General features: G+C 38.7%; 2 protein-coding genes and 1 non-coding gene across 3 annotated transcripts; 1 reads left to right on the top strand and 2 right to left on the bottom strand.

The window, feature by feature from the left end:
- Window positions 1-651: 651 nt before the first annotated feature.
- LOC129093965 (U1 spliceosomal RNA) lies at window positions 652-815 on the bottom strand. Its single transcript, XR_008531357.1, has one exon. It is a non-coding gene; the product is annotated as a U1 spliceosomal RNA (small nuclear RNA).
- Window positions 816-2,704: 1,889 nt separating this feature from the next.
- Window positions 2,705-5,726, top strand: si:cabz01076231.1 (calcium-binding protein 2). Its single transcript, XM_054601725.1, has 8 exons — window positions 2,705-2,998; window positions 3,181-3,243; window positions 3,545-3,671; window positions 4,420-4,450; window positions 4,631-4,774; window positions 4,861-4,970; window positions 5,193-5,340; window positions 5,523-5,726. The coding sequence occupies exons 2-8, from the start codon at window positions 3,182-3,184 to the stop codon at window positions 5,549-5,551; spliced, it is 651 nt and encodes a 216-aa protein (XP_054457700.1). The 5' UTR covers window positions 2,705-2,998; window position 3,181; the 3' UTR covers window positions 5,552-5,726.
- Window positions 5,727-5,973: 247 nt separating this feature from the next.
- Window positions 5,974-25,039, bottom strand: LOC129093466 (tudor domain-containing protein 7B-like). Its single transcript, XM_054601493.1, is given in 23 exon segments — window positions 5,974-7,754; window positions 8,323-8,483; window positions 8,617-8,800; window positions 8,891-9,123; window positions 9,231-9,379; window positions 9,553-9,663; window positions 9,822-9,956; window positions 10,156-10,239; window positions 12,094-12,228; window positions 12,320-12,522; window positions 12,649-12,760; window positions 12,865-13,057; window positions 13,141-13,448; window positions 13,572-13,724; window positions 13,756-13,770; window positions 13,827-13,940; window positions 14,575-14,783; window positions 16,021-16,103; window positions 19,329-19,456; window positions 19,458-19,537; window positions 23,156-23,300; window positions 23,552-23,758; window positions 24,996-25,039. Coding segments are annotated over 22 exon segments (3,363 nt in total). The 5' UTR covers window positions 24,996-25,039; the 3' UTR covers window positions 5,974-7,533.
- Between the last annotated feature and the right edge of the window lie 1,248 nt (window positions 25,040-26,287).

The following is a 26,287-nucleotide window of genomic DNA, read 5'->3' on the forward strand; positions in this document are numbered from 1 at the left end:
TCATATCTATAAGTCATTCTGTAACATTTCACGGTGTTTGTTGAACTGGTTTACATCCAGCTTTTTACTGTCTATAATATTGGATTAGTGGCAATTAAGCCCACGTTACCAATAATAGAAATGTTGCCTCTAAATTATATGCAATGCTGTATTTCATGTCAAAAGCTAAAGTCACCAGTTACATCTCCAACTGAAGAGCAACAGTCCAACAGCTAGTTCACATAAGCCGAAAACAAATCATACTGCAATAAATAAATTGTGTGATTGTGTCATCAACATTTGAGATTCAGATGAAAGAATAAGATCACACTTTTCTTTTACAAATACTACTGTTGGTGGGAGACTGACCTTCCTGTTGCTGTCACATACTGGCCTTGAGTGCGATCAACATAAACACAATACAGACAGCAGTCTACAACATGAACATGCAGCTAAATAAACACCAACTATAAGATTTCAAACATAAATTTTTAATTTTCATGTGTACTAATTTCAGAACAGATGCGAAAAACTGTATGTAACCTCATCAACCAGGGACATTCTTAGTTATTGTCATGACCTAATACAACTGTTGATTTTTACCAATAATAGAAATGTTGCCTCTAAACTAAAGTCATCCAGTGGTTAAAGTTTTATTTTGAACACGTTTATCAGGGGAGAGCGCGAACGCAGTCCCCCACTACCAGAAATTATGCAGTCGAGATTTCTACATTTGAGAAATTCGCAAAGGTCAGCTCAACCGGAGTGCAATGGCCGAGCCTCGCCCTGGGTGAACCACCTTCTTGATCATGGTATCTCCCCTGCCAGGTAAGTATGCTTTGTACACGGCCGACACGGGGTAGTCATTCAGCTACATACGAGTCAGTGTCACGGTGTGTTGGAAGTAAGCGTGGAAACCGTTTTAGGTAAAGCATTATGATTAAAAGACACTAAACCCGTGCATCAGTCGTATAACATCATAAAAAAAATAGAAAATAAAACCATTAACGCAAGTGTAGTGTTATTGCGCTTTTTTCCCATCATGCATTGCCGGAATGTATGAATGTCAAGTGGCAAGTTACTTCCGGTAATGTTTTGTTTTGGTTTTACTTTTGCGAACGAATATAAACATTGGCGCTAAATAAACTACGGTGTGTTTGGGTAATTCTTAAAAAGTCTAACTTGTTATAAATGTAGCGTAAAAAGGTGTGGGTTCACTTTTTGACTACAGGGGCACATGTACCGTAAATACCGAATAATGGTAAATATTATTATTATATAAATATATACTTGTATTTCTGTAACGTCACTAAGAGAAGTCTAAATAAATCAAAATGAAAGTAATTGAACTAATTGAGCAGTTATGTGTACTCTGCTAAACATCTAGCAGGACCAAAACATTCCTTGTTATTTGTATAATTTCTATTTAAAATGTTTTATTGTCAACAAACGAAATGCCACGGACTACCTCTTTGTAATGAGCAGTGGGAAGAGAGTGTGCGAGAGCCTTCACCGCTACAGACGGAATAATGAAACATATGACAACAAACCAAAGTAAATAACCTAATGAAGGTGGTTTCATAAGGCGATCACATAATGAGCTTGGTGCGACCTGGTGGAGAACATCATGTAACTGGACCTAAGCCAGAAATGTAGTGAACACATTTTGGGGATAAGAACTGAGGCTAAGTCATGAACTGGAGTCAGACTATTTAATACATTTAGCTATGTCAATTACCATTAACCTACTTTGAAAAGTCACGTTTTCTTCACTTTCAACTGAAACCTTATCCACCAAAAGTTGTTTAAAATAAATTACATTAATGAGCAAAAAAAAAAAATTGCTGAGTTTTACATGCAGCAAACTCACCTGAGATGAAGAAAGTCGAGGGTCGACATGCGCCATTGATGACATATCATCTCGTTCCCTAAACTCAAAACAATTGTCTCCAAGCCATGTCAAGGTCATTCCTGCTGCAGAGCAAGACGTATTCCACAAAGGTATTTATTAATATACCATAGAGCTTATACATGTACTAATATAGTTAAGTTTACATTGCATGTGTCGTGCGCAGGTTCGCAGGTGTGCAAATTAACCGGATCTAGTATAAACTAGCCAAGACATACTTTAAAACAATTAATAAGGCTGTTTATCAAACTATGTGTAACAAAAGAGAAAATAAAAAGTTACAACAATAAAATGAAATGATAAAAGTCAGCAACTTTCCTTAACATAAGCCAGTTGATAAATATTCTCATCCTATAATTTAAATATACAGTTAGATATGATACACTAGTCTGTAATAGTTTTTCTAGCAGATTGCATTGTGAGCTGGTGGAGGTGATGAGCCAGTCGACAATAATATGACTTTTGTCCAGTCCAACAATAAACCTAGCCTTAGTACATTTCTGCAACTCTTTGTTAGTCACCACTGGACCCAACAACAGCTGGATGCATTTAACATACCTTTAGTTCTTACATCACTGTTGAATGAAAGGCGTGCATTGGCATGAAATCATATGTGTGATCAAATATTGTGTTTGTATTTAACATTTCCAGTCTGCCATTGTTCCCTTACGAGGTCTGCAGCCACAATGATTATTCCAACACAATCTGAATAATGATGTCACCAGCCCAGAAACACTTGAAAAAAAACTTTCTCACTGCAGAGCCAGGAGCAACTTTACAAGTCCAAAGGGCCAATGTGAAAACTTCAAAGAAATTTGAGACTCAATGCATTTTCAAAAGACTTTTAAGCAGAGGAAATTGACCTCTTAACGGAGACATCAGTCACACTGCTGCCACACGTTTTGCTTTCTAATCGTTGGCTGCAAGTTTAGCCAGGTTAATTACCTGTTAAGCCTCTGCGATTGAAGGAAGTCAAGAGGAGTAGGAAAAACAGAGGGACAGGATAGTGTGCAGCCATTCTCAACACAAGTGAAGCACCGCTCAAGGAGGACAAGAAGGGCTGGACTTCTTGTTGTTTTCTTTTCTCACCATTTAGGAGAGGGAATTAAGGTAAGCAAAATTTAAGAGAAGTTTTACTGGATTTATTTTTAAGATGTGTGTTTAATAATGTTTGGTAAACATGATTTAGATCTCCTTTCAAATGTTCCTTTTGCATCACATAATTTATTTATAATGTCCTAACATGCATATATAAAATGTAACTGGAAGCCTATGACTTTGTTTATCCACAGCATGCAAAAGGCAGGAGAGAGGACCCCCTCTTCCACTTCTGTCGACTCAGCAGCAACAGATAGGTAAGTTTAGATGTACGAACCTCACAGTAGCCCGCATGTGCAGTTTGAAAGTGTGACAGACGGCCATCTTTCGCATAGCCCCGATGTAATACTTATTTGGCTTGCCAACAAATGTAAAACCCAGGGAAAAAGGAATTGTTAAGTGTTTATTCCTAGTCTGAAGCAATGCCAACTCTGCTGATATGTACTGAGCGGTTATGAAAAGTTTTCACTGTGTAATCAAGGTGTCTTTAAATTAAAAATGACATGTAAGCATATGCGTTTGCCCTTTTGCTATTTATTGTTTGATTTGTCACCGTAGTGCCAAAGATGATACTCCATCGGGTTCAGTCTCGGAAGCACCCAAGAAATCATCAAAGAAATCCAGGAAAACCGCTGAAAGCATGACCAAAGTCTACATCTCCGTACTCGACACTGTTTTTGGGGCAGTGAGTAGCTAACACCCACATTTTCTGTTTTAATCTGTATAGTTAAACTGGAGGGACCATCCTCTCCGTGGCTGATTTGGATCTATGCTGTGTCCCTGTGACCTTTGACCTATACTCTTGAAAGTTTAAGCTATAGCTTTTTACTTTCATCACCAGTTTCCCCTCAATAAACCAACAGATACAGTCTGAGAAAGGCTTGGGGTACATTATAGATCTATACAATACAGTGGATGCTCACTTCCAGTTTTCAGGATTGTATGTCAGACATTATAATGTCAGAAGTGAAGTAGAAGTCAGGCAGTGTGCTCACAGTTTTGTTCCTGATCTTTCTCTAGCTGCTGTTACTAAGCCTGGTGTGTCAGCAGTATTAGTGGCTCATTAGTTGAAGCTTACTGCCACACCTCATTAGGGTTATCTAACTGACAGGCACTTCCTGGGTTGATTCGACCTGAAAATATTTACCTTTTTTTCTATTGAACATACGGAATCTGATTTATAAACAAGGTCATACCTGGGAATTGTCTCTCTAATATATCTGTCATTTTATTATGTAGACTTCTGACATTAACATGCATAATACACATGCTAATGAATTGATAAGTACTCGAAAATCCTTGACATTAAAAGCAACACATGAATTTAATTAGAAGTTGATGCAAAGGTACTTTGGTAGAATTTGCTCAGTTCACATCTTTCTTTGCCCAAAATTGTAATGTTTTTATGTTTTTTTTTGCATTTGTTTCTGCAGGAGAGAGAATTAGCTCAGGCTGAGTTGGACGGTAAGTGTCACTGCCACAGCTTAGCGTCCACATTATAGTAGATTACAGTCATTGCAATTATTAACATTCTAATAGTTCCATCTTGATTAACAATATAAGAAAGCTTCAGTCATTATTTGATCTGATAAACTACTTCTGAAACTGTTCTAATCTCTTTGTGACCCCTAACCTTTCTTACAGAGTTGCAAGAGGCCTTCAAAGAGTTTGACTACGATCAAGATGGATACCTGAACTACAAGGATGTGGCTGAATGCATGAGGACAATGGGATACATGCCCACAGAAATGGAGCTGCTGGAGATAGTTCAACAGATCAAGATGAGAAGTGAGCTGATAAGAGACCCTTTAAAGAATATATAGAGATCAAGAACAGCATAAAATATATAAAATATGAATCTCTCCCCTTCACAGTGGGCGGGCTAATGGATTTTGAGGACTTTACTGAACTGATGGGACCCAGGATGATGGGAGAGACGGCTCACATGCTGGGACTGAAAGAGCTCCAGTCGGCCTTTGTACAGGTCAGTCAACTGAAGTTAAACAATCAAACACGCTAAATTACAGAAAATGTAAGAAAAGGGTTAGTTTTTTATGAGTTCATATGATATATCAGACCTAGAAAGAGCTTTATTCAGGTTGTATGCAAACATTTTTTCCACTCTTTGTTAATTAAATTTCAAAAGGAAAACCAGCTTTTCTTCCACTCCTCATTAACCAACTCTTCATCACTTTGTTTTTAAAAGTTTGACCTCGATGGAGATGGAAAGATCAACCAGGAGGAGCTGAAGGAGGCAATCAAGTCGATGTTGGGGGAGAAGCTGAAGAAAGGAGAGCTGGAAGAGATCATAAAGGAGCTGGACATCAACGCGGATGGAAGCATTGACTTTGAAGGTGACAATAAGAAGTTCAGGCTCATTTATCTATTTCTACTTGTTGACCAGAAGTGTGTGTTTGTGTGTGTTTCACATTGTTGGTCGTAATTGTGTAACACATTTTGTGCTTGTTTGAACTATGCACTAAACACTCAGCACTGACTCCACTTACTGATTTGTTTTCTCTCTCCTCCTCTTCAGAGTTTGTGATGATGCTCTCCATTCGCTAGCTGCTGAAAGGACGGACAAGGACAGGATACACAACGCTTTGGAAACATTCCATAGATAGTTAACACAACTACGATCTAATATTAATATAATTCAGCAATCTTTGTCACGTAGGTAGAGACATAATGTGTGCCTAACTGTAATCTGTAATTTTATGAATGGTGAATTGTTAAGAGTGGGGAAAAATGCTGTGAAAGCTAATACATGAACGTTTTGCAGTGATATATGTAAATAAGACTGAGATGTTTTGCTATTTTAATAAAGAAACCAAAACTATGTGAGTTTTTAAAACCACAAAACACTATTGTAATATGATATATGAGAAGTAATCAACGGACTGATGACATTTAAACCTCTCAACCAGACTTTATTCCAAAAACAAGTAATTTATTACTTCCAGGTCATTGTCAAACAACAAAATGGAAATGATAAAGTATTTATCATCCTCTAGAGAATATAAGTTAAATATAAATAAAATTCATGTCACTTGTTAAAAACAATGCAGCTTTGAGCTTTGTCAGGTCCACCGTCTTCAGAATTGGAGAAGCATTTGCAGATCCAACACCATGGTGTAGGTGTGCCAGGAATACACACACATTCAGAATAAAATCATCAACATTTGATAGTAGCACTGAAACCAATCATGAGCAGAACTTATCTCCTTTTGGGAAACCAAAGTCTTAACAATACTGGAAACTTAATCTGCTTATTATTATAACATCAAAGTGTATTTTCACGATTAAGAAAGATATTCAACATGCAGCAGGTGATGTGGAGAAATTAAAGTCTCATTGTAAGACAAGAAACAGAATAATAAAGGAGAGATACTCAACTATGTGTTTTAAAGGAGAAGAAAAGATTATCAAGTCATCACATGAGTCAGAAGCTGGGCTTTAAAGCAATCCACAGTCAAAAAGTCTGAGGAACTGTCTATGTCTGTTTGTCAATCTACTCTTTCAATTCAATGTAAAATACCAAACATAGGCACTTCTAATGTAGGTGCAGTGCCAGGATGTACCAACACAAAAAACAACTCATATCAGGATAAAAACATATCTCACACCTAGTATATACTTCTTCAGTAAAACCCTATTAACTGCTGGTTCTGCTCTTGATTGGTCAGTATGGTAGACTCTGTCAGCATGCATAAGCTAAACAGAGACCAACTGCATAAACAAAACCGTTTATTTAAGCATATACAAAAAGTGTAAACTACCTACTGGTCTCTCTACATAACGTCTTACTCCCGTGAGTCACTGATTTGTCTGTTTCTTCTCCTCTCAGGGGAATGTTAGCTCTAACTTTTGGAACGTTTATGACAATCACAAATACTATCCAAAAAGCAGATTTTGTAAACAAATGTACTAAAGTTTTCTTAGAATGTGAGAAGAGCTAATTTCAACATTTTGTGCACTTTGCATGGTGCTCACATTGGCAGGGTTGAGGGTGTTCACACAATAACTGGATGCACTCACAGTACTGTAGCAAAAGATGCTGCTCTGGATTAAAGCCCATAGCGAACGGTATAACAACGCATGCTGTATCACTTACACAGCTTAGTGAGGATATTATGGAGAAACTCAGCAGTTTCTTACTGTATGCTGAAGGTATGTTTAGGATATTTGTGGCAAGATTGGTACCAACATCATGCATGGATGTATTGTCCGTTGTTCACACTGCAGTCACTCAAAATCACATCACAACATCCCTCCATGTACAGCCCAAAACACAACAAGCAAGTGGCTACAACACCTACACCTCTTGTTTTTCTGTTAATGCCAGTCTCTACTTGCTATAAAACCTTTCCCTTCTACTTTTAACTTCTCCTTCATCTTTCCTTCCTTCCTTCCTTCTTTCAGTCCATGTACACGGTGGATAGATAAAGATGGATAAGCTCCTTCTATATCGTCTATCCACAACTCGCAGTGTCTTCATTGAGCAGTAGCTGCTAGGCTAGTAAGATGTGTCGACAATCTTCTGTTGTCTACAGCTCGTTGGTCAGCTCATCAGCAAATTCAGCCATGATGTCATGCACCCAGATGTCCCTTTCTTCCTGTGAAGTGTCGACCAGGAAGACTATCAACTTCCTGTCCCACGGGTAAGTGGCTTCCCGTACGGCCTCCAGCTGGGCCACAAGTGGTTTCTTCTCCACGTGGTTTCTGAAAACGATAGAAGCTTCCTCTGACCACTGCCTCTGCTTCAATCCTGCCAGGGAGAAGTATAAAGGCTAAGCTCACTTATATGTTAATGATACAATGTTAAGATTTAATGCCACACAAATTAAACAACTAGTAGGCATTTTGCTTGCTAGGCTCATAACTTGCTTAATAACATGCTCCTCTATCACAGGTGTGCTGTGTCAAATTCTGTCCTGTGTATATGTTGTTAATTTGTTTAAAATTCAATACAAATATTCTTGAGAAAAAAACAATAGTATAGAAGTTTTCTTAGCAAAATGTTTTTAAAGTATTAAAGGTAAATGTATTCATAATGCAGAAATACAATGGTACATTATAGTAGGTTAAGGTGGAGGTAATTCTAAATATCTTGTTTAAAGTAGTTAGAGTTAGCTAGTAATATATAGGAGTTGGAATAGGGCAGTTTTATTTATAAAAATGCACCATATTTTATAAACTCATCATATGTTTAATATGTAAAATATTAATCTGTAAATATAATTGAGTATGAAGTACAATACCTGCCTCTAATACTCTAAAGTAAAAAAATGTATTAACAGCAAATGGAAATACTCAATTACATAAATAACACTCACCTGCCAGCTGAGCAGTGATTGCCTGGAACGGCAGCTGTCTGAACTCTTTGATCAGAAGTCTGAGCTGTGTGCAGCTGACCAGCTCATGTTTACCATAGTCCAACTCGTACACGGACACCAACCCGTTGGTCAGAACTCCCTTCACTAACACACGATGCCAGCTGAGAGTAGAGAAGAAGGAAGAGTGGATATATTTAGGCAAAGTGCAAATGCATCCATTTTGCCTGTAATTGAACATCCACTACAGACAGAAAAACATTCATAAGGCACAACAAATCTGTAAAAGTAACTCACCTGTTCTCCACTTTAGCAGCGTATATCTGATTCTTCTCTATGTTGAGTGGTTTCCCCTCAGTTTTATTGTAGTAGAGAATCATCTCTCCCATCAACACCACCAGTTTGTACATATCTCTCCAGGGCTGCAGCACAAAGTGGCCTGGATGGCAAGCCACTGATACATAGACGTCTATGTTGTTTCCTGAGAAAAAAATTATAAAAGACTTACATGTGAACAGGAAATTTTGTAGGCTACAGTAAGGCCAGAAAAAATTTAGACTGTATTTACTACCTGCTGGGGGAAAATCTAGTAATGGTGGCAGCTGGAGAGAGGATGAGGCGGGTGATGGTGTCTCTGGTGGGCTGGTGGTAGTAGTGCTGCCTCCTCCACCTCCTCTGGGTCCTGAAAGAACCCTTCTGAGATGAGGCTTGGCTGGGGAAGAGGTTGATGTTGGACTCCCATTGGTGTTGTCACTAGTGCTTGGAGTTTTAGAGGATAAAGTGGTTGTAAAGATCTTGGCAGGGCTGTGTAAACAAACAAACAAGAAATTTAGTTAATACATTAATACATAAGTCTAAGCAGAACATTAGCTAGATATTGAGGGGATAATATGGGTCAAAGCCGTAGTAACCTGTGGCTCGTCAGGAAAACATCTGGTTGCTGTTTGAACAGGTCAGACTTGGCCATCTGATGATTGAGGCTGCGGGCTGGGTCGTGGAAGTTCTTGTCAGTGAAAAGGTGGACGTAGATGCAGCGCTTGGTTTCATCTACCTTGGCCACCTTAGGAGGAATGTCAAGATTAGTGTGGAGATACATGTGGAAAAAACAGAGGAGCTGAGCCAATAAAAGCTGAATTTCAGAAATTTTTAAAACAAATCATTATCATCGCCTTCCTGAAGAAAAAAAAAAAACTGAAGATGTTGGATGTTTAGGAAGGACAGGCAGCAACTTACCTTCATGCTGCAGTCTGTGGTGTTGAGCACTTTCTCTCGAAGCCATTGGACAGCATCCGGAGTCCAGGATCCAACACTGACAGCCAGGTCTGCTAGACAGCACTTCACAGCCTAAACACAGGTTGCTGGAAGTCATTTTCTCAGATAATCTGTAGGACTGCATCAGGACACTGCCCTCACTACAGTGCATTACAAAAATAAATCTCCTTTGAGCATAATGTTTGCTCTTGACTGTTTTTCACACTCTGTACTTCGAAGACATAGCTGACCTGTGGCGGGATGGCCATGAGGTCACGGAGGAATGGCGGTGGGATCTCTCTCAGCTCAAACACCTCTACAGAAGCCTGGACGCCAACGTCAATGAATAAGATGTCCAGCACTCTGCTGCCGTGCAGGTTGGTGATCTAAAGACAGAATTATAGACAGGGAAACTTCATATTTTTTACAGTTGTAAAAATGTCAACAAAATGTGCAGAGAAGAATGCAGTAGTTTGGATGGAGTTTCTGCCTTTGTAACTGCAAATGTGACTTTATTCCTTTTGTCAACATGAGTAATATGTGGATTCGTAAACATTCACTGTCTGTGCTGCAGCGCCATCTTACCTCAATACGGGACCATTTGCCTTTGTAGCGAGCCAGACACCCTTTCCCACAGAAGGGTCTAGATACCAAGAACTCTGATGTTACCTGGAACAGAAATATGTTTCATAAGGAAACCATAAACATTAGATTATTGTTAAATCTGACAGTACTTCCTTTGTATTGGTGAAGTTACTGAGTATGTGTAACTACCGCTTTATGACTGCAATAAAAATTAAACTGTAAAAGCTCATTCAACACAAGCAGATTAACAGTATATACATTTTGCTGGACTCAACTATGGATTACTGAACTGTATACTAAATTATGAAAGTTATTCTCTGAATTTTCTTCTGACTAGAAAAACAAAACCAGACCATGCGGTTTGTTGCTGGTTGTGGAAATCATTTGCATGAAGAATGTAATGTAAATGACATGTGCAACAATCTTATTACTCCCCAGCATGCGTAATAAATTTAAAATTTAAACTAGACTTGAAAGTCTCTGGCATTGGTAAAATACAATACCAGACTCCACACTGTGTTTATATAAACTCTGACGTAAAGCATGACTGAGCTGCAACTATGAGCTTAAAGGACAGCAGTGGTAAACCTAGAAAATGCATCGGCCCCACTGGGCTGCTAACAGATTAAGTGGCTTGGCAAGATTATCAAACTAATCTCAATCTGTCCACAACTCTGCCTGAAAGAAGCAACACAGCACCGATACATTTACAAAAGGCTTTTAAGATGACCGTGTTTTAGTCTCCTGTGTTTATTTTCTGTGAATATGGCGCCGAACTTAACAGGCTGTAATGATCACATATATACAGCAGATCTAAATTTTAACAGACACATAAGGACATGGACAGGAAGGATTATAATTTTTTTCTCCTCATTTCCAGTCAGGAGTGTGCAACGAATCTGTATGCACCCAATGTGTGTCCAGTTTAGAAAAAAAAATTCTATATTAATGAATTCTCATACAGACAAATGCTCATGCAATTGCCGCACCTACTAAACTGAAAAAGGGTAGCGTGATAAGCTACACAGATAAAAGGCAGACGAGCAATAAAACCACTGAGATGAACAGAACACAGAGAAGAAAATGAAATGGGCTGCTATGAAGACTGAAATAAGTATAGGGGTGTAGTTCCAGACCAAGAGTGGATCTTCAGGTCTATAATGAAAGCAATATTGTAAATAGAATTAAAGTGTTTGTTACATATACATTTTGTTGGGAAGTTTTCACCAGTCACAACCCTCCTCCTACAAGAACCATGGCTCTTACGGTCAATGTCGTAATTTATTCCCAGGCAGTCATCATTCTTCAAGCTGTTCCTCTACAAGTGAGGTTCTCCTTGTATCCTGTGTATCGGTATATAAACTAAAAATGACAACAACAGTGTGTTCCTCATAGCTATGGTTCTTTTTGTTTAAGTTAATTGCACCATAATGAATATAATGATTTAGTGATGTTAAAGGATAAGGCTAGTGTTATTCTATTTTGTTCTTATTGTCAATATATCCCATAAAAAATACAAAACTTATAGCGAAATGTCAAAAAGAAGAAATGACCAAAACCAACAATGCATTATTCCATTTCTCAAACTTTCCAACTGTGTCTGTAGGACCAAGTACCCAGCTCATTGAATTCTACTTAAGATATAAATCTTAAAAAAGAAATATATATAGTTTTGTTTTCTAAAAAGGAAAAGTAATTTCCTAAACAGCTCGGTTAACTGTAGTTTCTGACAAACATTACTTAAACATTAATGGCAGCAGATCGATGACTGTCCCATTAAGTCAAAATAAACTAACATAACCATGTTCAATGTAACAAAAGACCCTGTAACAATGTAGCTCATTTGAGGGAGTTTTTGGTCAACAGTGGAACTCTATAGCACATTTGCATTACTAGCTGAAAAAAGATTAAACATTTTCAATGTAGCATTGTGTTAACCTGTGAGTGGAAGTATGTCTCTATGTTCTCCAGTATCTCATTCAGCTTTGCAAGGCCTCTGGAGGGCAGCTGACAGTAGATGGTCCCATCTGAACAGACGCTTCTGACAGTCACGTTCATATAAGCACTGTTCACCTGAGGAGAGCCAGTGATAAGAGTTTAGTGTGTTATACTCTCACACACACTGACTGAACCATGCACAAACACAGTGTCTGCACTCCTGTACCTGTAACGGGCTGGCAAGCGTCTTGTCCTGCAGTGCTTTCATACAAGCAGCGTTGATGTTGACATCATCATCCTGGGACGTGTCATACAGGACGACAATAGGGGTCTGCCCTCTCTCAAGGATCTCTGCCAATAGGATCTTTCCACTTGCCATTGTCTCAAACTTCTTTAGCACGACAGGCTCCTGACAGAACGGCTCCAGACCTGGACACACATACACACACACACACAGTTACATCAATAGGCAAATAAGTGATAGAGTATGGGAAAATAGGAAGGTGAAACCAAAAGGATATGCAAGAAAGTGTACATTTTCCAATTCAGACTCACCTGCCAGAATACATTTGGTTGCCTGGAAAGGCAGTTTGAAAAACTTCTCATGCAGCTCAAACACTTTGGTTTTGTTGATGACCTCCGAGAAACCATGATCCACATAGTGCACCTACAGAGGTGAAAGATTTACAATTGTTTTTGTTTATTTCTCTTGGATCTATCACTTGGCCTTCAATGACAGTAGTATCCCTAGTTATTTTCTTGAATTCTCACCTTGACCTTGTCAGCCATGACCTCGCAGACTTGCGCCCTAAGAATCTCCTCCTCTTCCTCGGCCCTGACAGCAACAAGTTGGCCAGAGGTTGGAGATGACAAAGGAGTTGGACTGCTTTGGTCCACACCGTAAAAGGCCCTCATTTCATCTTCCATGGACTCCTGGGCCTGGGAGTAACCCTCACCAATGTACCTGGGCGAGGAGGAGAGACAGACAGAGAGAGTCTGAACTGTCAAGTTTCACAGTACATTCACACATACAGTTCTCCTACCTACCTGAGTATAACTCCATTGGTGTTGGTGGCCTCCACCACTAGCACAGAGGGGTACTCCTCTTTGGGTATTTGCAGAGAGGGCACCTCTTGGTTACTGAGCCTCCTCCCCAGCTCTTGCCTCACCCTCAGCTCCTCTTCACTGGCTGAGGAGTTCCTCCTATTACAGTTCTCATCTTCTCCTCTTCCACCACCACTGCTACTCCCCTTGTACAAGATGGCCCTCTTTGGGTTGTCAGGCATCGGGTAGTCGATGGTGCAGATGTCAGAGAGAAGATGAAGGTTCTCCAGGACATGTCCGGGCAGTTTGAACTTGCAAATCAAAATACAAAAATTGATATATATATATTTATTTATATAAAAAAATATCAGGCGCACCTAGCTCCTGAATTTGGTAGTGACCTTAATATGATAGTGTTTCAAAATGTTACTGACTTTGTACGTGTCCTGGAAGAGCTTGGGCAACGCGTGGGCCCACAAGCCATTGGAGTACTTCACCAGCAACTCCTCCAGTTTCAGCTTCAGGTCGGGGCTGAGGGTGGCAGGGGAGGATGGAGGGCTGGGAGACGAGGAGGACGACGTTGTAGTCTGGGGAGAGCAGGAACCAGAGCGGGTCAGCAGGGCGCTGAGGGGTCTCTTCTGGGTGGGGGACTGCACATCATTTTCTGTCAGGGTGTTTGAATTTGGCACAGGGGCAGAGGTGGAGTTTGGGTTAAGGATGGTTGGAGGGGAGGATGTGCTGTTCTGTTCCTTGGCTGGGTAGAGTAGCAACTCTGATGGGTTGCTGCTGCAGGTTTTCTCTACCTAGGAGAATAAATGGAGAGGACTTATATTATATATTATAAAAGCATTTTGAAGGTAATACAGACTGAACCTGACAAGACATTCTTGACATTGTTGCTTCCAACAGGATTGGTATTCATTTGTTGTGAGCTCTTGAAATGTATCTCTGCCAAGCACCAAAATGTATCTTTGGTGAACTAATTAAAGAATTGTGAGTGGTTCAAAAATTCCTGTTTTTCATGTTCTCTGACTTGTGCTATGTAAATAAAATTATCTTTACGTGTCTCAAGATGATATAATATTACTTAAAGAATTTTGATTTCTATGCAGAGCTTTGTTGGTTCTTGTTTTTAGAATTCTGTGCATAGTGTCTACCTGAGCATATCATTCTTAGGTCTGAGTTCCCTGTAAAACATAAATTGATAAATAACTGCACCTTAACATGTACAACATGATATCATTACTTTATGCAAAGTAAATCGCCAGAGATTAAAATTATTTTCCAGAAAAAAACATGCATAAAGATGTTATGCTGCCTTTCATTAGCCCCACTGTATTATCATCTAATCACAAAAGTAATTATTAGAGATAATCATTTTAAACTTATGATAGTTAAATACAAACAAATAACTACAGTATCATAATGCGTACATACAATGCATATATGAGTCCAGGTCTCCATGTCTTTGATGGCCTCGGTGGGCATGTCCTGTTTATACAGCTCCCTGTAGATCTGAGGCAGCTTTGACACCCAGAACCCATTACTGTACTTCCCCAGAATCTCTCTGATGCGACCCTGGACCTGCTGAGGATTGTAGGGCTTTCCTTTCCCCGAGTCGAGGCTCTCGTTTAGGTTCAAGGGTGCTGGAAGGTTGGAGATTTTTTTTATAGAAAAGACAGATTACACATACACATGGATGCAATTACTGCTTTGATCTTCTGGATCCTAAAACAACTCTGGTTGCATGGCATGCTTTGCCCAAAACAAAGGCACTTTCATCTCGAAGAGATGAATGATTCGAATCAAAAGGAAAAGTGATAAATGGTTATCTTGACAACCTAAATCAAGCCTCTTTTCACCCCTGGATTTGTTTGTTTTTCTTATAGACTGAAACTTGTCTTTCCGTTCAAAAGATCTAGATGAGAAAACAAGTAATACACAGAAAGGACCCAAGCCATTAACCTACGGGCTTCCTTTCGTTTAATAAAACTTTAACTGCAAAAGTGGTCAGACTGTCGAAAAGTCCAATTGAAACACGTCAATGGAGGTCAATACTGCGGGAATCCTTTTGACATTCAGTATTCATCCAAATATGGATATTTGTGCTGGCTATTGCCAAAGCCTTTTCTAAACTAGTTATTCTAAAAACTTTGATATTAACGTGTGAATCTCTAGAATTACAATAATCAAATCGAGCATTGTTATACCAACAGTGAGAGGCATACACCAATCTAGGTCTTGCACATTTTCTAAACAGGAGTCTGATATTTACATACATGAAGCATAGGCTCTTAAACCAGTCGGTATGAAACTTAAACAGTCTCTTCTGTCCGTAAGGGCCTGAAATAAACATCTAAAACGGCTGGACACTCTTAAAATATGTGCCTCAAAGCTCTGTAGTTTATTAAATTCCTGAGAGTTCCCCCAGGCTATACAGACCATAGCCATTCCTCAGACAGGCAACATGACAACAAACACATTCTTAGTTTAAGTAAGAAAGGTCAAGAGTAGGGAGGTTGACAGACGATACAAGACACCTGGGAGCTGATTAAACTTGAACACTTGAAACCCTAATGTTTACAGGATCCTCAGAAAAATCTACTAAGATGGGGTTGCTGTTTGTTTGCTTTACACATCACAAAAAATCTGGTAGGTCTGTAGGACACATTATTTGATACTTTAGATACACAGCATGACACTGGGAGACTGTCCTTTAGTTAGTTGAGTCTTTACTATCCTCTGGTGATGCTTTAAAAAGCTAGCCAGCATTTCAAATGTTTGAAGTTATCCAGGTCTGGGGAACATTTCTGTTCATTTAGAGGACCAAAATCTACACATAATGTATTTTTAGCGTTATGCAAAACAGGCTGTTCTACTTACGGCCGGTCTGTTGGGAGTTTCTGGAAAGGTGGGCATGCACCTCCTTGTGAAACCGTGACGAGAGAGTCATCCTCTTGTCTGACCTGGACACAAGAGAACAGAATAAGGAGGAGCAATACTTTCTATCGGCTCTGTAAGGGAAGAAAATTGTGCAGAAGAGACTCAAATAAAACATTTTTTATTTCTCTTTTATGAACCTTCAAAAGCTGTATCATTTTACAGCCATTATTTTTGTGAATAGTTAAAAAAAATCACTTCTGTCTTCAGTTTTAATGCTTGTCTTGGCCTGGCTCTGTGCTGCATGTCCGATACTTGATCTCTTATTGGGCAAAGCACAGTCATCTTCAAAAAGGACTCTGGTAACATCTCAAAGTCTAACCAGAAATTCAGCTTAAATTCAATACAAGACAGAGGGTTTTTTTGGCCTGTCCTCATTAACCATTAATCAAAATGTTTTCATATCCCATTGGTCTAGAACAATGGGTCGTGAGATACAGCACACTGGGTACTGCATTGCACTATAGATGCTATTCCTGAGACCTATAGCAACAAACTGATAATGTATGGAAAGATTTCTACATTTTCTATCTACAATCTTTCCCTTCTTTCCACCCCTCCCATAACCCTATTTTACCCATCCTTGTCATGCTTGCCGTTCAGATCAGACACCTAAATGAAACAAAAAATGATTTGTTTAAACATTCCTCCCAATTCTCCTCATTCACCCTTGCTATCTCCCTCATAATGTCAGCAATCTGATGATTTAAGTTCCACTGACATAAAAGTATTTTTCTATCTGGCTGGTTGAGGTAGTGAAAAGAAGTAGCAGCAGGATCAACCATCACTTATCATTCTCTGGACCGAACCCATACACGACTGCTATATAATTTACACATCATTTTTCATCTTAGTTTAAGCTTAAATTTTCCCTATCTGAAGGAAGCCAAAGACCAAAATTGGTTTTATAACATCATTTTTGTCCGGTAGAATAAACAAGAAGGTGTTCATTGGTAGCAGTGGGGTGGATTCCTCTATTAGTAGCCCAATTATTCCATAAAACATTGCAACTTTGAGAGTACAAAAAAGTAATGCAATGCAATTTAATGCAATAGGATTCAAGTTTGCACAAGCAAGGCCTGTCAGCTAGTTATTTTAAAATATTAAATCAAAATGGTTATTAAGTTTGGTAATTTAAGTCCTTGTATAACAAGGACAATTCTCCTTTGGTCTTCAGCCAAGAAGCATAATAATAGGAATTTGAATATCTACATTTCGATTATGTCTGGGAAAACTACTTCTTCAAGGTGAGATTGTGTGAAACAATTGAAACCCCCAAAAGAGCCACTGAGGGCATCTTGTGCTAACATTTTTTCTAGTCCAAGCTGTAGATAAAAAATTTAACTTTTTCTGGAGCCTGTTTGACTGAAGACCACACTTTTATTTAGATTTTGCTTCCATTACTGTATTATTTCTAGATAAGGGAACTTTTGAGCTACCAGCTTGTCACACACCCTCATACTTTCTCTCCCGAGCAGATTACGCCAAACGCATTACGCCTGAGTGTACACAAAACTGTCCCACAAAACTCTCCCATCAACTTAAAGACTAGTTTTCTCAAATCGTCAACTCAAAAACCTCAACTTTTCATTTTATTAATTTAAGAATGTTGATGTAATTCTATGTCTATTTCATTTTGTTTGCTGAATTTGCCACTTTTACTGCCATGCAAACCGTAGGGCACCTGCAGGGACACACACTCACACACAAACGATGATAATGCTGGCTTGCCAGCGTACTGTCCAATTGAAGATCTAGAGCGATACAGAGAGATCTGCTGATTCACTCTGTGTCGGTTTAGAAGTGTTAATCTACCAGAGAATAGAGCAGGGATTAGAAAGGGCTCATGTCCCCCCTGTTCTGGGTTTGCGTCCCCTGCCAACTCACCAGGCTTCCCACCCTGCCGTCCCATTGTGCTGCTGTGGGCCAGCGGCACACTGGACCACCATGGTGACACTGACAGAGGACTGATGTCAGTTGTTTTTACAGTGGACGGACAAACAGGGCTGTGGTTGGATAGAAGTGAGTGAGCCAGCCAATGAGCTGGAATAATCATGATTCATTGTTTAAGCAATGCAGGTAGATAATATTTTGCAATGCTTCTAGATGGCTTCTTCAATAATATAGAATCAGGTTTTTAACTCAATCCAGTTCATAGTGGATGGCAGTAGAACTCTGAAGCCATTGTCTATTGGAATAATTACTGGGAAAGGGGCTGGGTTCAAAGCATAATGAGCACTTTAACAATAAATTCACAGAAAGTGTACAAAAGAAAAGGAAGTATGATGGGTAGTGAGATGAACAATGAAAACAGGCCAAACACGTAGACGAAAACGCAAAGGGAAACAGAACACGTGAGAAAGTGATACAAAGATACAGACAGAGACAGGCAGAGAGAGAACCAGAATAATCTAGTGAGTACATCATCAGTCCAGTGCTGAATAAGCAGCTACAGGGAGACTGTTTGCACTCAGAACCCAAGCAGAGTTCAACCAGGCTCCCATTCACCAGCAACCCATTCTGATTCAGCTCAGACCACACAGGTGGGAGGAGAGGAGGGGGACAGACAGAGAGAGAATGTGGGAGATTGAGAAAGGGAAAGAAAGAAAGAAAGAAAGAAAGAAAGAAAGAAAGAAAGAAAGAAAGAAAGAAAGAAAGAAAGAAAGAATAGGGGACATGTATGATTGATTTTCATTGACTTGCTGTAGCTGTAGTTTGGACTTGATGGTGGAAGAACGACAATTTATAAGAAACTGGTTAAAGATAAGTAATTCAATCCCCCAAAATATATTTTTTAATTGTCTAAAACAGTTTACAGAATTTTGAAAGCATGTTGCATTACAGAGTGTGAATCTAAAGGAAATGTTCTGGCATGAGATCTAGCTTTACTGAGCATGTTGGTCATTTGTACATTCCTCTATTTGGAGTTCCTAAGCAGTTTGGTTGCCTGGTTGGTGACTTCCACATACAGTATAATTGCAATAAAAAATCCCACAAACATGTAAAACGTCAGCATTGGAATGTGAGCTAAAGTAGTCTTTTCAATTCGAAGACCTCCAACAAATCAGATATTGAATGCAAAATGTACATTTTGCTGTTGATTCATCAGGGGAAATAAATATTGTATTTCTCTACCAAGCACCATAAAATTGATCACAGAAAATTATCTTAATTCTTTAACCTATTTGAAGTGAAGTAACCGTGTCACACTGCTTATGCATAATTAACTCCTAACCATTCCCTTCACTCACCTCTCGGCAGGTGGGTTCCCTTTCCGGTTGGGTGTGTTCTGATACATCTTGTTGGGATGCACCCCAGTCTTGCCCTCTGACTGGCCATCCCTCATGTCCCTCGGCTGTCTGAAGTCTCCATGCCCCCCCTCGTCCGCCACCTCCTCCTCCTCCTCTACCCCCGCCTCGCCCGCGGTGGTTCGGCTGCCTCAGAGAGGTTTGAGGTTTGGCTGCACAAAGAAAGAGAAAGCAAAAGAGAAGTAAGACTATGGACTTAAAGTACACACAGACACACACACCCTGACTCAGCTAAATCTGATGCCGATACAGGGCAGTGTGTCTGTCTGGAGGGCACAGTTTTATAGATTGCTTCAATATATTTAGACACAGTAGAACTGATGAGTAACATCATAGCTCTAATCAGCGAGCCAGCAAGAAACAAACTGAAAACTCCTCTGAACCTACATTCTTGGTTTTGTTGTTTTTTGATTCCCAATTGGATTGTGTAATAGATGGATGGCAAAGGTCAAGGAAATGCGGCTAGATGAGAAGATTGATACCATTCCCATGCACAGACATTGTATTGATCTTCTCATTTAACTATCCAAAAGAATGCGAATAAGTGTATTTCCCTTAATAATGAACAATTAAAAAATTCAGCAATTCAGGAGACTGTGATTACACTAGGAATATTAGATGAATGAAAGTATGTGTGTAACTATAAGTGGGGCTCTACTGGAAATATTTTTTATTATACGTGTACAATATACATGCTGTATACTAACACCATATACACATTTTTGTTGTTTAAAACTATTTCAACCCTTATTGTTTGATTGATTTTTCTAAACAATTATCTCCTCAGTTTAAGACTTGCAACATCACTACTGGCAGAGAAAAATATCTGTAACACCAAATAGCCGGATTATTCTTACATGATTACAAAACTCAGTAACTGTGATCTGTGATGGTCAGTAAAAAGCCCAAAAGTCAGACACCAAATATCCTAACACACTCCCTCATCACTGAGATGTTACATCATTCAAGCACATAGTGATCGGCATGACATCACATTTCTGCTAAGTGACATCATCAATATACCCTGTTGAGCATAACCCTTAGTCATTTCCACTCCCACACTCCCTCTTCCCTTTCAGTTCTTCCTCATGCCATCTCTTGTTTTATCTCAACTCTCTTTTCCTCATCAAGATCTAGAACTTTCTCCTGCTTTCTGATAATTTCTGTTTTTGCAGAATCTCAGGCAATCTTTCCAATGAAAAAACTCAACAAGCAGCTTAATCAGCATTTGTCTTCAAAAGTCATCAATAGGCAATTTCAAAATCATATTTTTTTCTCTATGAGCTACTACCAGTTAATCTATTAATCAAACAGCCAATTAATGAATCAATCAAACTTCCAGACACCTACTCCTAAGAGAGGCTCAGCATTCACATACGCAGGCGGATTCAGGCTTAAATCCACATGCAAATATAGGCAAGGACAATCACACACACGAGCAGACGCCGCATCACCTCACCAGCATGGACACAAGGTCCCCGGTCTGCCTCTGCCTGGATATCAATATCCTGGTGAGGAGGTGGAGGAGAGAATGAGAGATGAAGAGGTTGATTTGTGAATCAGATGCTCTTTGCTTGCAGCTGAGTCTTAGCAGCTATAGGCTGCATTAGCCTCGAATCTGAACACGCAACCCCACTCTCTCTCTCTCTCTCTCTCTCTCTGACTCCCCCCTTTCCTGTCATCTGTCCACCCCCTTTCTCCTTCCCATTTCACCATTCTTCTTCTTTTCTTTTCCTCCGACACTCTTGCTGCCACTCCTCCTCTCTTTTCTTCTACAACTCCTCTCTGCACTACCACCTCCCACTTCCTCTTCTGGCTCTCTGCAGCATCACAGTCTAGCGGAGGTGTATGCACAAAAAACATAATTGTGTACACGTTTCTGTATGTGTGTGTTCATATGTGAAGGGGTCTGTGAGATTTCATGTTTTGTTTGCATATGTGCACGTATGGTTTATGAATGTGTTAATAGCAAATAATGTCAGAAATAGATAAATAAATGTTCACAACTGTGTGTGTATCCACAGTAGAATGCATGTGAGCTGACATCTTTGTACACATATGAACCTGATACACCTGTGCAGCCCTTAACATTGTGTGTCTGCTTGAGTGTATATGTGATATTCTTAGTGCCTAAGGAACTGCAGGTCTCCACAGAGCAACAGTTTAAACAGGCCAGTCAGTCATCCAAAAACTGGGCTCAAACACAGAAAGCATTTGTTGAAGTTGCATTGTCACAGTACTGTTACAAACACTGGACACTTTCTAGGTTTCTCTTGCTGCAGCACTGCTGCACTGTAGCACCACCCCAAGAGGTTTGGTAATATTCAATTGAAAAGGCTTGCTGGAACTATATACTGTATATATATATATATTTCCAGGCCGCAGCTTTCTGAGACAGAATTAGCTCATCAGTCTTAGATTTTGTCATGAAAACGTGTTTAGTTAGAGTATAAACAAAACTGCTTGGTCATCATTAATATGCAAACAGAAGGAAATTTATACAGCAAATATGTGCAGTCAGTCCTCCCCTTGTCGAATGGACATTTCAAAAAGCCTTTTGGTTGATTTTGAGGAAATAATTAACTGAATAGGTTTGTTTTTGTTCTTATAAAATATATACAGTTTATATAGAATATACCCCATAAGAAAAATTAATTTTATGATGTAACCTTAGAATGTGTGTAATACCTTTGCTTTAATATTACTGGTTAAGATTATACTTTTTTTTTCTCTATTCACAATCATAACAGGACTCGGAAATAAGAAGTCACACCAAATGTTATGTATATAAGTACTGATATTAATTCAGAGAACTCTTTGCTATGTAGTCAAACATGTTTTTACTAGTGCAGTCAAGTAGTCTTACATTCACATTTGACATTAATGTCCTTTATAAACATGTATTGTTGAATTCCATTGTTGGACCCACACAATAGTAGAACACTCACAAGACACCCAACACCGATTTTTTCTTGCAGTGCAGTTTAAGGGCTTCAGTGCTAACCACTGTGTCACAGAGCTGCCAGACTGTTAATTATCATTATTCTGTTTAATCCGTGTCCGTATTTTTTTATACCTAAAATTACAGATTACTTATGAGTCTATTTCAGCACCCTGTTGATCTCTTTGAGAATCAAAAGAACAACTACCCGTTTTTTAAAGATTAGGCATTTGTAATCAATTTAAATTTGGTTTAAAATACACTCTATAAAGCAGATCTTGCACGTATACTCCTTACATTTTAGTAGTGACGCATGACTTTTAATGCAATACCCTAATTGATTTCAAGCCACCTTGTGACTCAGTAGTAAACATCTATGTATGTAATTGGATAGAGCTAACTGTGTGTTCTCCAGAAGAGGCAGATACAAGGGAAAGCCTATAGGAGTATAAGTGGTTACTCCATCCTTTGAAACTGGATTATGGTTTCCTGTTGAATACTGTAATGGTGAAGCCATTGCTTTGCCAATTGGGTTCTCCCTAAATTATTTGATTTATTTGCTTGCTGTCTCCTATACAGAAACAGGGAAATCCCACATGCTCAAATGCAACTTGTAATGTTATTCAAACCCTGCATAAATTGATTTGACTTGGACTTGAAGTGAAACCAAAATAGCTGAGTGACTAGCCCAAAGCTTTACATGCTAGGGAATGTTCAATAAAAACAACAATATATACATAAAGAATTGATAATTGTTATTAAGATCGGCTAAAGAAAATGGCCATGTTTATGCTTGCTCACTCCCCGAAATGGTGGTCCAAAGTCTTACCATTGAGGACGAGTGGGGCAGCCGGTTTGACCCTCATCTGGGTGTTGACCAGGTGGGGTCGTCCTGTCTTCTTGGAGCTGCGTTGACGAGCCACCACCTTAGCTATGTGGGCAGTCTCATGGGCACCTGAGGCAAAACACACCATCTGCAGCGAGAGAGAGGAGTAAACAGACAGATATTAATAAGAGATTCAGCACAATGTGGAGCAGGTTATTAAGCTACCTCCTATTAACCCCCAGGTGTGCATATTATCCAAATTATGCTCACAGCACTTTGCACACTTAGTGGTATTAAAATATATGATTATATATAAAGAATAATGTGATTTAATTATGGCTTAATATGTGTACACATCTGTTCTTCAAACCATCCGTCCTGCACAGGCCTCACACACACCTCTCCAGAGCGGCTGCGCTCTGTGCGCACTACAGAGGGCATAATGGCTAGCAGTGCATCCAGGTTGTTGTGTCCCATCTGTTTGTGTGGAATCTGCTCTCCGGTCAGCTCTTTGTACTCTAACTGCAGACGGGACAGTGGCACTCCGCCTTTGTTTGCCTGGAGGATGGCCCGCAGCATTTTCTTCACCAGCTCCGGGTCAGCCATCTGAAAATAAGAGAATAGAATTGTTTTAAAAGTGGAAAAAGTTTGTTTTTATATATAGTCACAGCGGTTTTTGTTTTTTTATATATACAGTATAGTCATAGTATATGACCAAAACATAAATGTAATGAACTTCTTTTAAGGGATTTGAGAGCCAATTTTGAATTAAAGTGTGATTATATATACACATTTTTTTTTATATATATACACATACATATATATCTCTATCTCTCTATCTCTCTCTCTCTCTCTCTCTCTCTCTCTATATATATATATATATATATATATACAAACATATATATACACAAACATATATATCTATATATATCAAAGCCTCAACTTAACACAAAGAGGACTGTCCATCGCAACACGTAGTTTTGAATAACAAGTGGTTAACTGAAAGTGGCCCTCTAAAATTAGTGCTATGTCAGCAATTATGTATGAAGTATTGACATATTTTCGTTAAGACGTCATTGATTGTTATGAAATTGTATCCACTGTTCTCTATAAAGTCTATGCCTTGAATTGAAGAATTCAGATATATAGGCTATGTGCTGTTCCGCACTGGGCTTAGATGATACTATGACGGAAAAGGTGATTAAAGTTACACTGGAAACCAGTGAAATATACATGTTTGATTTACCCTACTCATTTTAAGGGACATGTTTTAGGATTTGAATTAGTTCCGGCCACTTGTTGATACAGACGGGACAGGGACTATGATGACGTAACTCGTCACACTTCGACTCCACACCCTCAATCGGGACAAAACTATGTGGGTGAAGTTTCCTTGTGTTATTTCGTTTCTTTATCAAAGCTGCAATAAAATATCCCTGGCATATTGAATGACGCCGAAAGAAAAGTACAAAACCCGGTATACAGTGAGCTCAGGTAACGACAGTGCGCCTAACATCGACTTAAATCCTTTAGTGTCACCTCCGGGACAGCGGCTCGTAAAGTTAGATAAAAGACCGTCAAAACACCGGAAGCGTGTACATGCCGCCTTCATAATAAAAGGCCAGAGCGTCACTAGAATCTTTTTACATCGCATTTTAGTCACAAACGTTATTACTTTGAAAGTCCCAACCGGAAGCAAGGTTCGGTCCTCGCTTGCTTGACAACTTTCGAGCCATTCTAGCCGAGAGTGTGGAAGGAGATACAGTAAACATCCCCACAACTTTAACAGGAGAGATTGTTATTGAAGCACATGGAAATCAGAAAGCTGCATAAAACATTTTACCTTGCTTTAAACAGACGGGATGGTGAAGTCAGGACCTGTTCCAGTCGGTGCTGTCACCGCCACGAGCTGAGCTGCAGCCGAGGCACTGTCCATGGGCTGTCTGCCAGCCGGTCCAGGCACAGCCTCTCCTCCACCCCCTGATTGGTTGGCTGTGAATGGGCTTCTGGCTAATTACACGTCAATATACTCGTCCAGGGGCCACAGCACAAGACAGAGGACGCATCCTCTGCCCAACTCCAACCAGCCGCAGAAAAACAAGATACACACATTGAGGAAGCTGGAGTAAGAAAACGTTAAGCACTTTTGCTTGAGAAAAATGACTGATATGATTAAAAGATTATCAAAGCAGTTTGCTAATACCTTTTTGTCAATCCACTACTTATATACATATACTCCTATACTCCTTTTTCTTTTTTTTTTTTATAAATATACAATATTTATAAAAAATAAATGTTATTTCTATTTTAATTGGTTAAATCAATATTTTGTGTTTGACCATTTTGTTTATATATATATACACACATATACATATATATACATATACATATATACACATACATACGAATACATATATACATATATATATATATACACATATACATACATATATATATACACATATACATACATATATACACATATATATATATATACATATATATACATATATATTACATATACATACATATATATTACATATACATACATATATATACATATATATATATATATATATACATACATATATATATATATATACATATATATTACATATACATACATATATATATATACATATATATACATATATATACATATATATATATATATATATACATAAATATACATATATATATACATATATATATATACATATATATACACATATATATATACACATATATACACATATATATACACATATATACATATATATATTATAATATTTACTATACATTAAAAAGTTCATTTATTTCCCCATTTCCCAAAAATCTTTGACATGATGCATTCTCTGTCATTATTAACTTATGTGACTGTAAGTTTATTGTAAGTTACTTTTTCATTTAGTGATCCAAATGCTGGTTTAAAACCTTTAGCTAACTATGCATCATATCGTGTTAGTTTTACCCTTACATCTCATCAACTGTCTGGCTTTAACCACAGTCTTTGCCCATATTTGAATTCCAATTTCAATAAACCAACAACTACTGAATTGCTTAGGATCTGGCAAGTCAGAAACACAAAAATACTTGCTCGGGGTGTGCTTTTTTAATAGATGGTTGTACAGGTTG

The sequence above is a fragment of the Anoplopoma fimbria genome, chromosome 7 (assembly GCF_027596085.1).
Source record: "Anoplopoma fimbria isolate UVic2021 breed Golden Eagle Sablefish chromosome 7, Afim_UVic_2022, whole genome shotgun sequence".
In the NCBI taxonomy this organism is placed as follows: Eukaryota; Metazoa; Chordata; class Actinopteri; order Perciformes; family Anoplopomatidae; genus Anoplopoma; species Anoplopoma fimbria.

Excerpts from the sequence above, each read along its gene's own strand:
- si:cabz01076231.1 (XM_054601725.1), top strand. The coding sequence starts at position 3,182 with ATGCAAAAGGCAGGAGAGAGGACCCCCTCTTCCACTTCTGTCGACTCA. Across the intron at positions 4,451-4,630 it reads AGCTCAGGCTGAGTTGGACG|AGTTGCAAGAGGCCTTCAAA; the intron begins GTAAGTGTCACT and ends CCTTTCTTACAG. Across the intron at positions 5,341-5,522 it reads TGGAAGCATTGACTTTGAAG|AGTTTGTGATGATGCTCTCC; the intron begins GTGACAATAAGA and ends CCTCCTCTTCAG.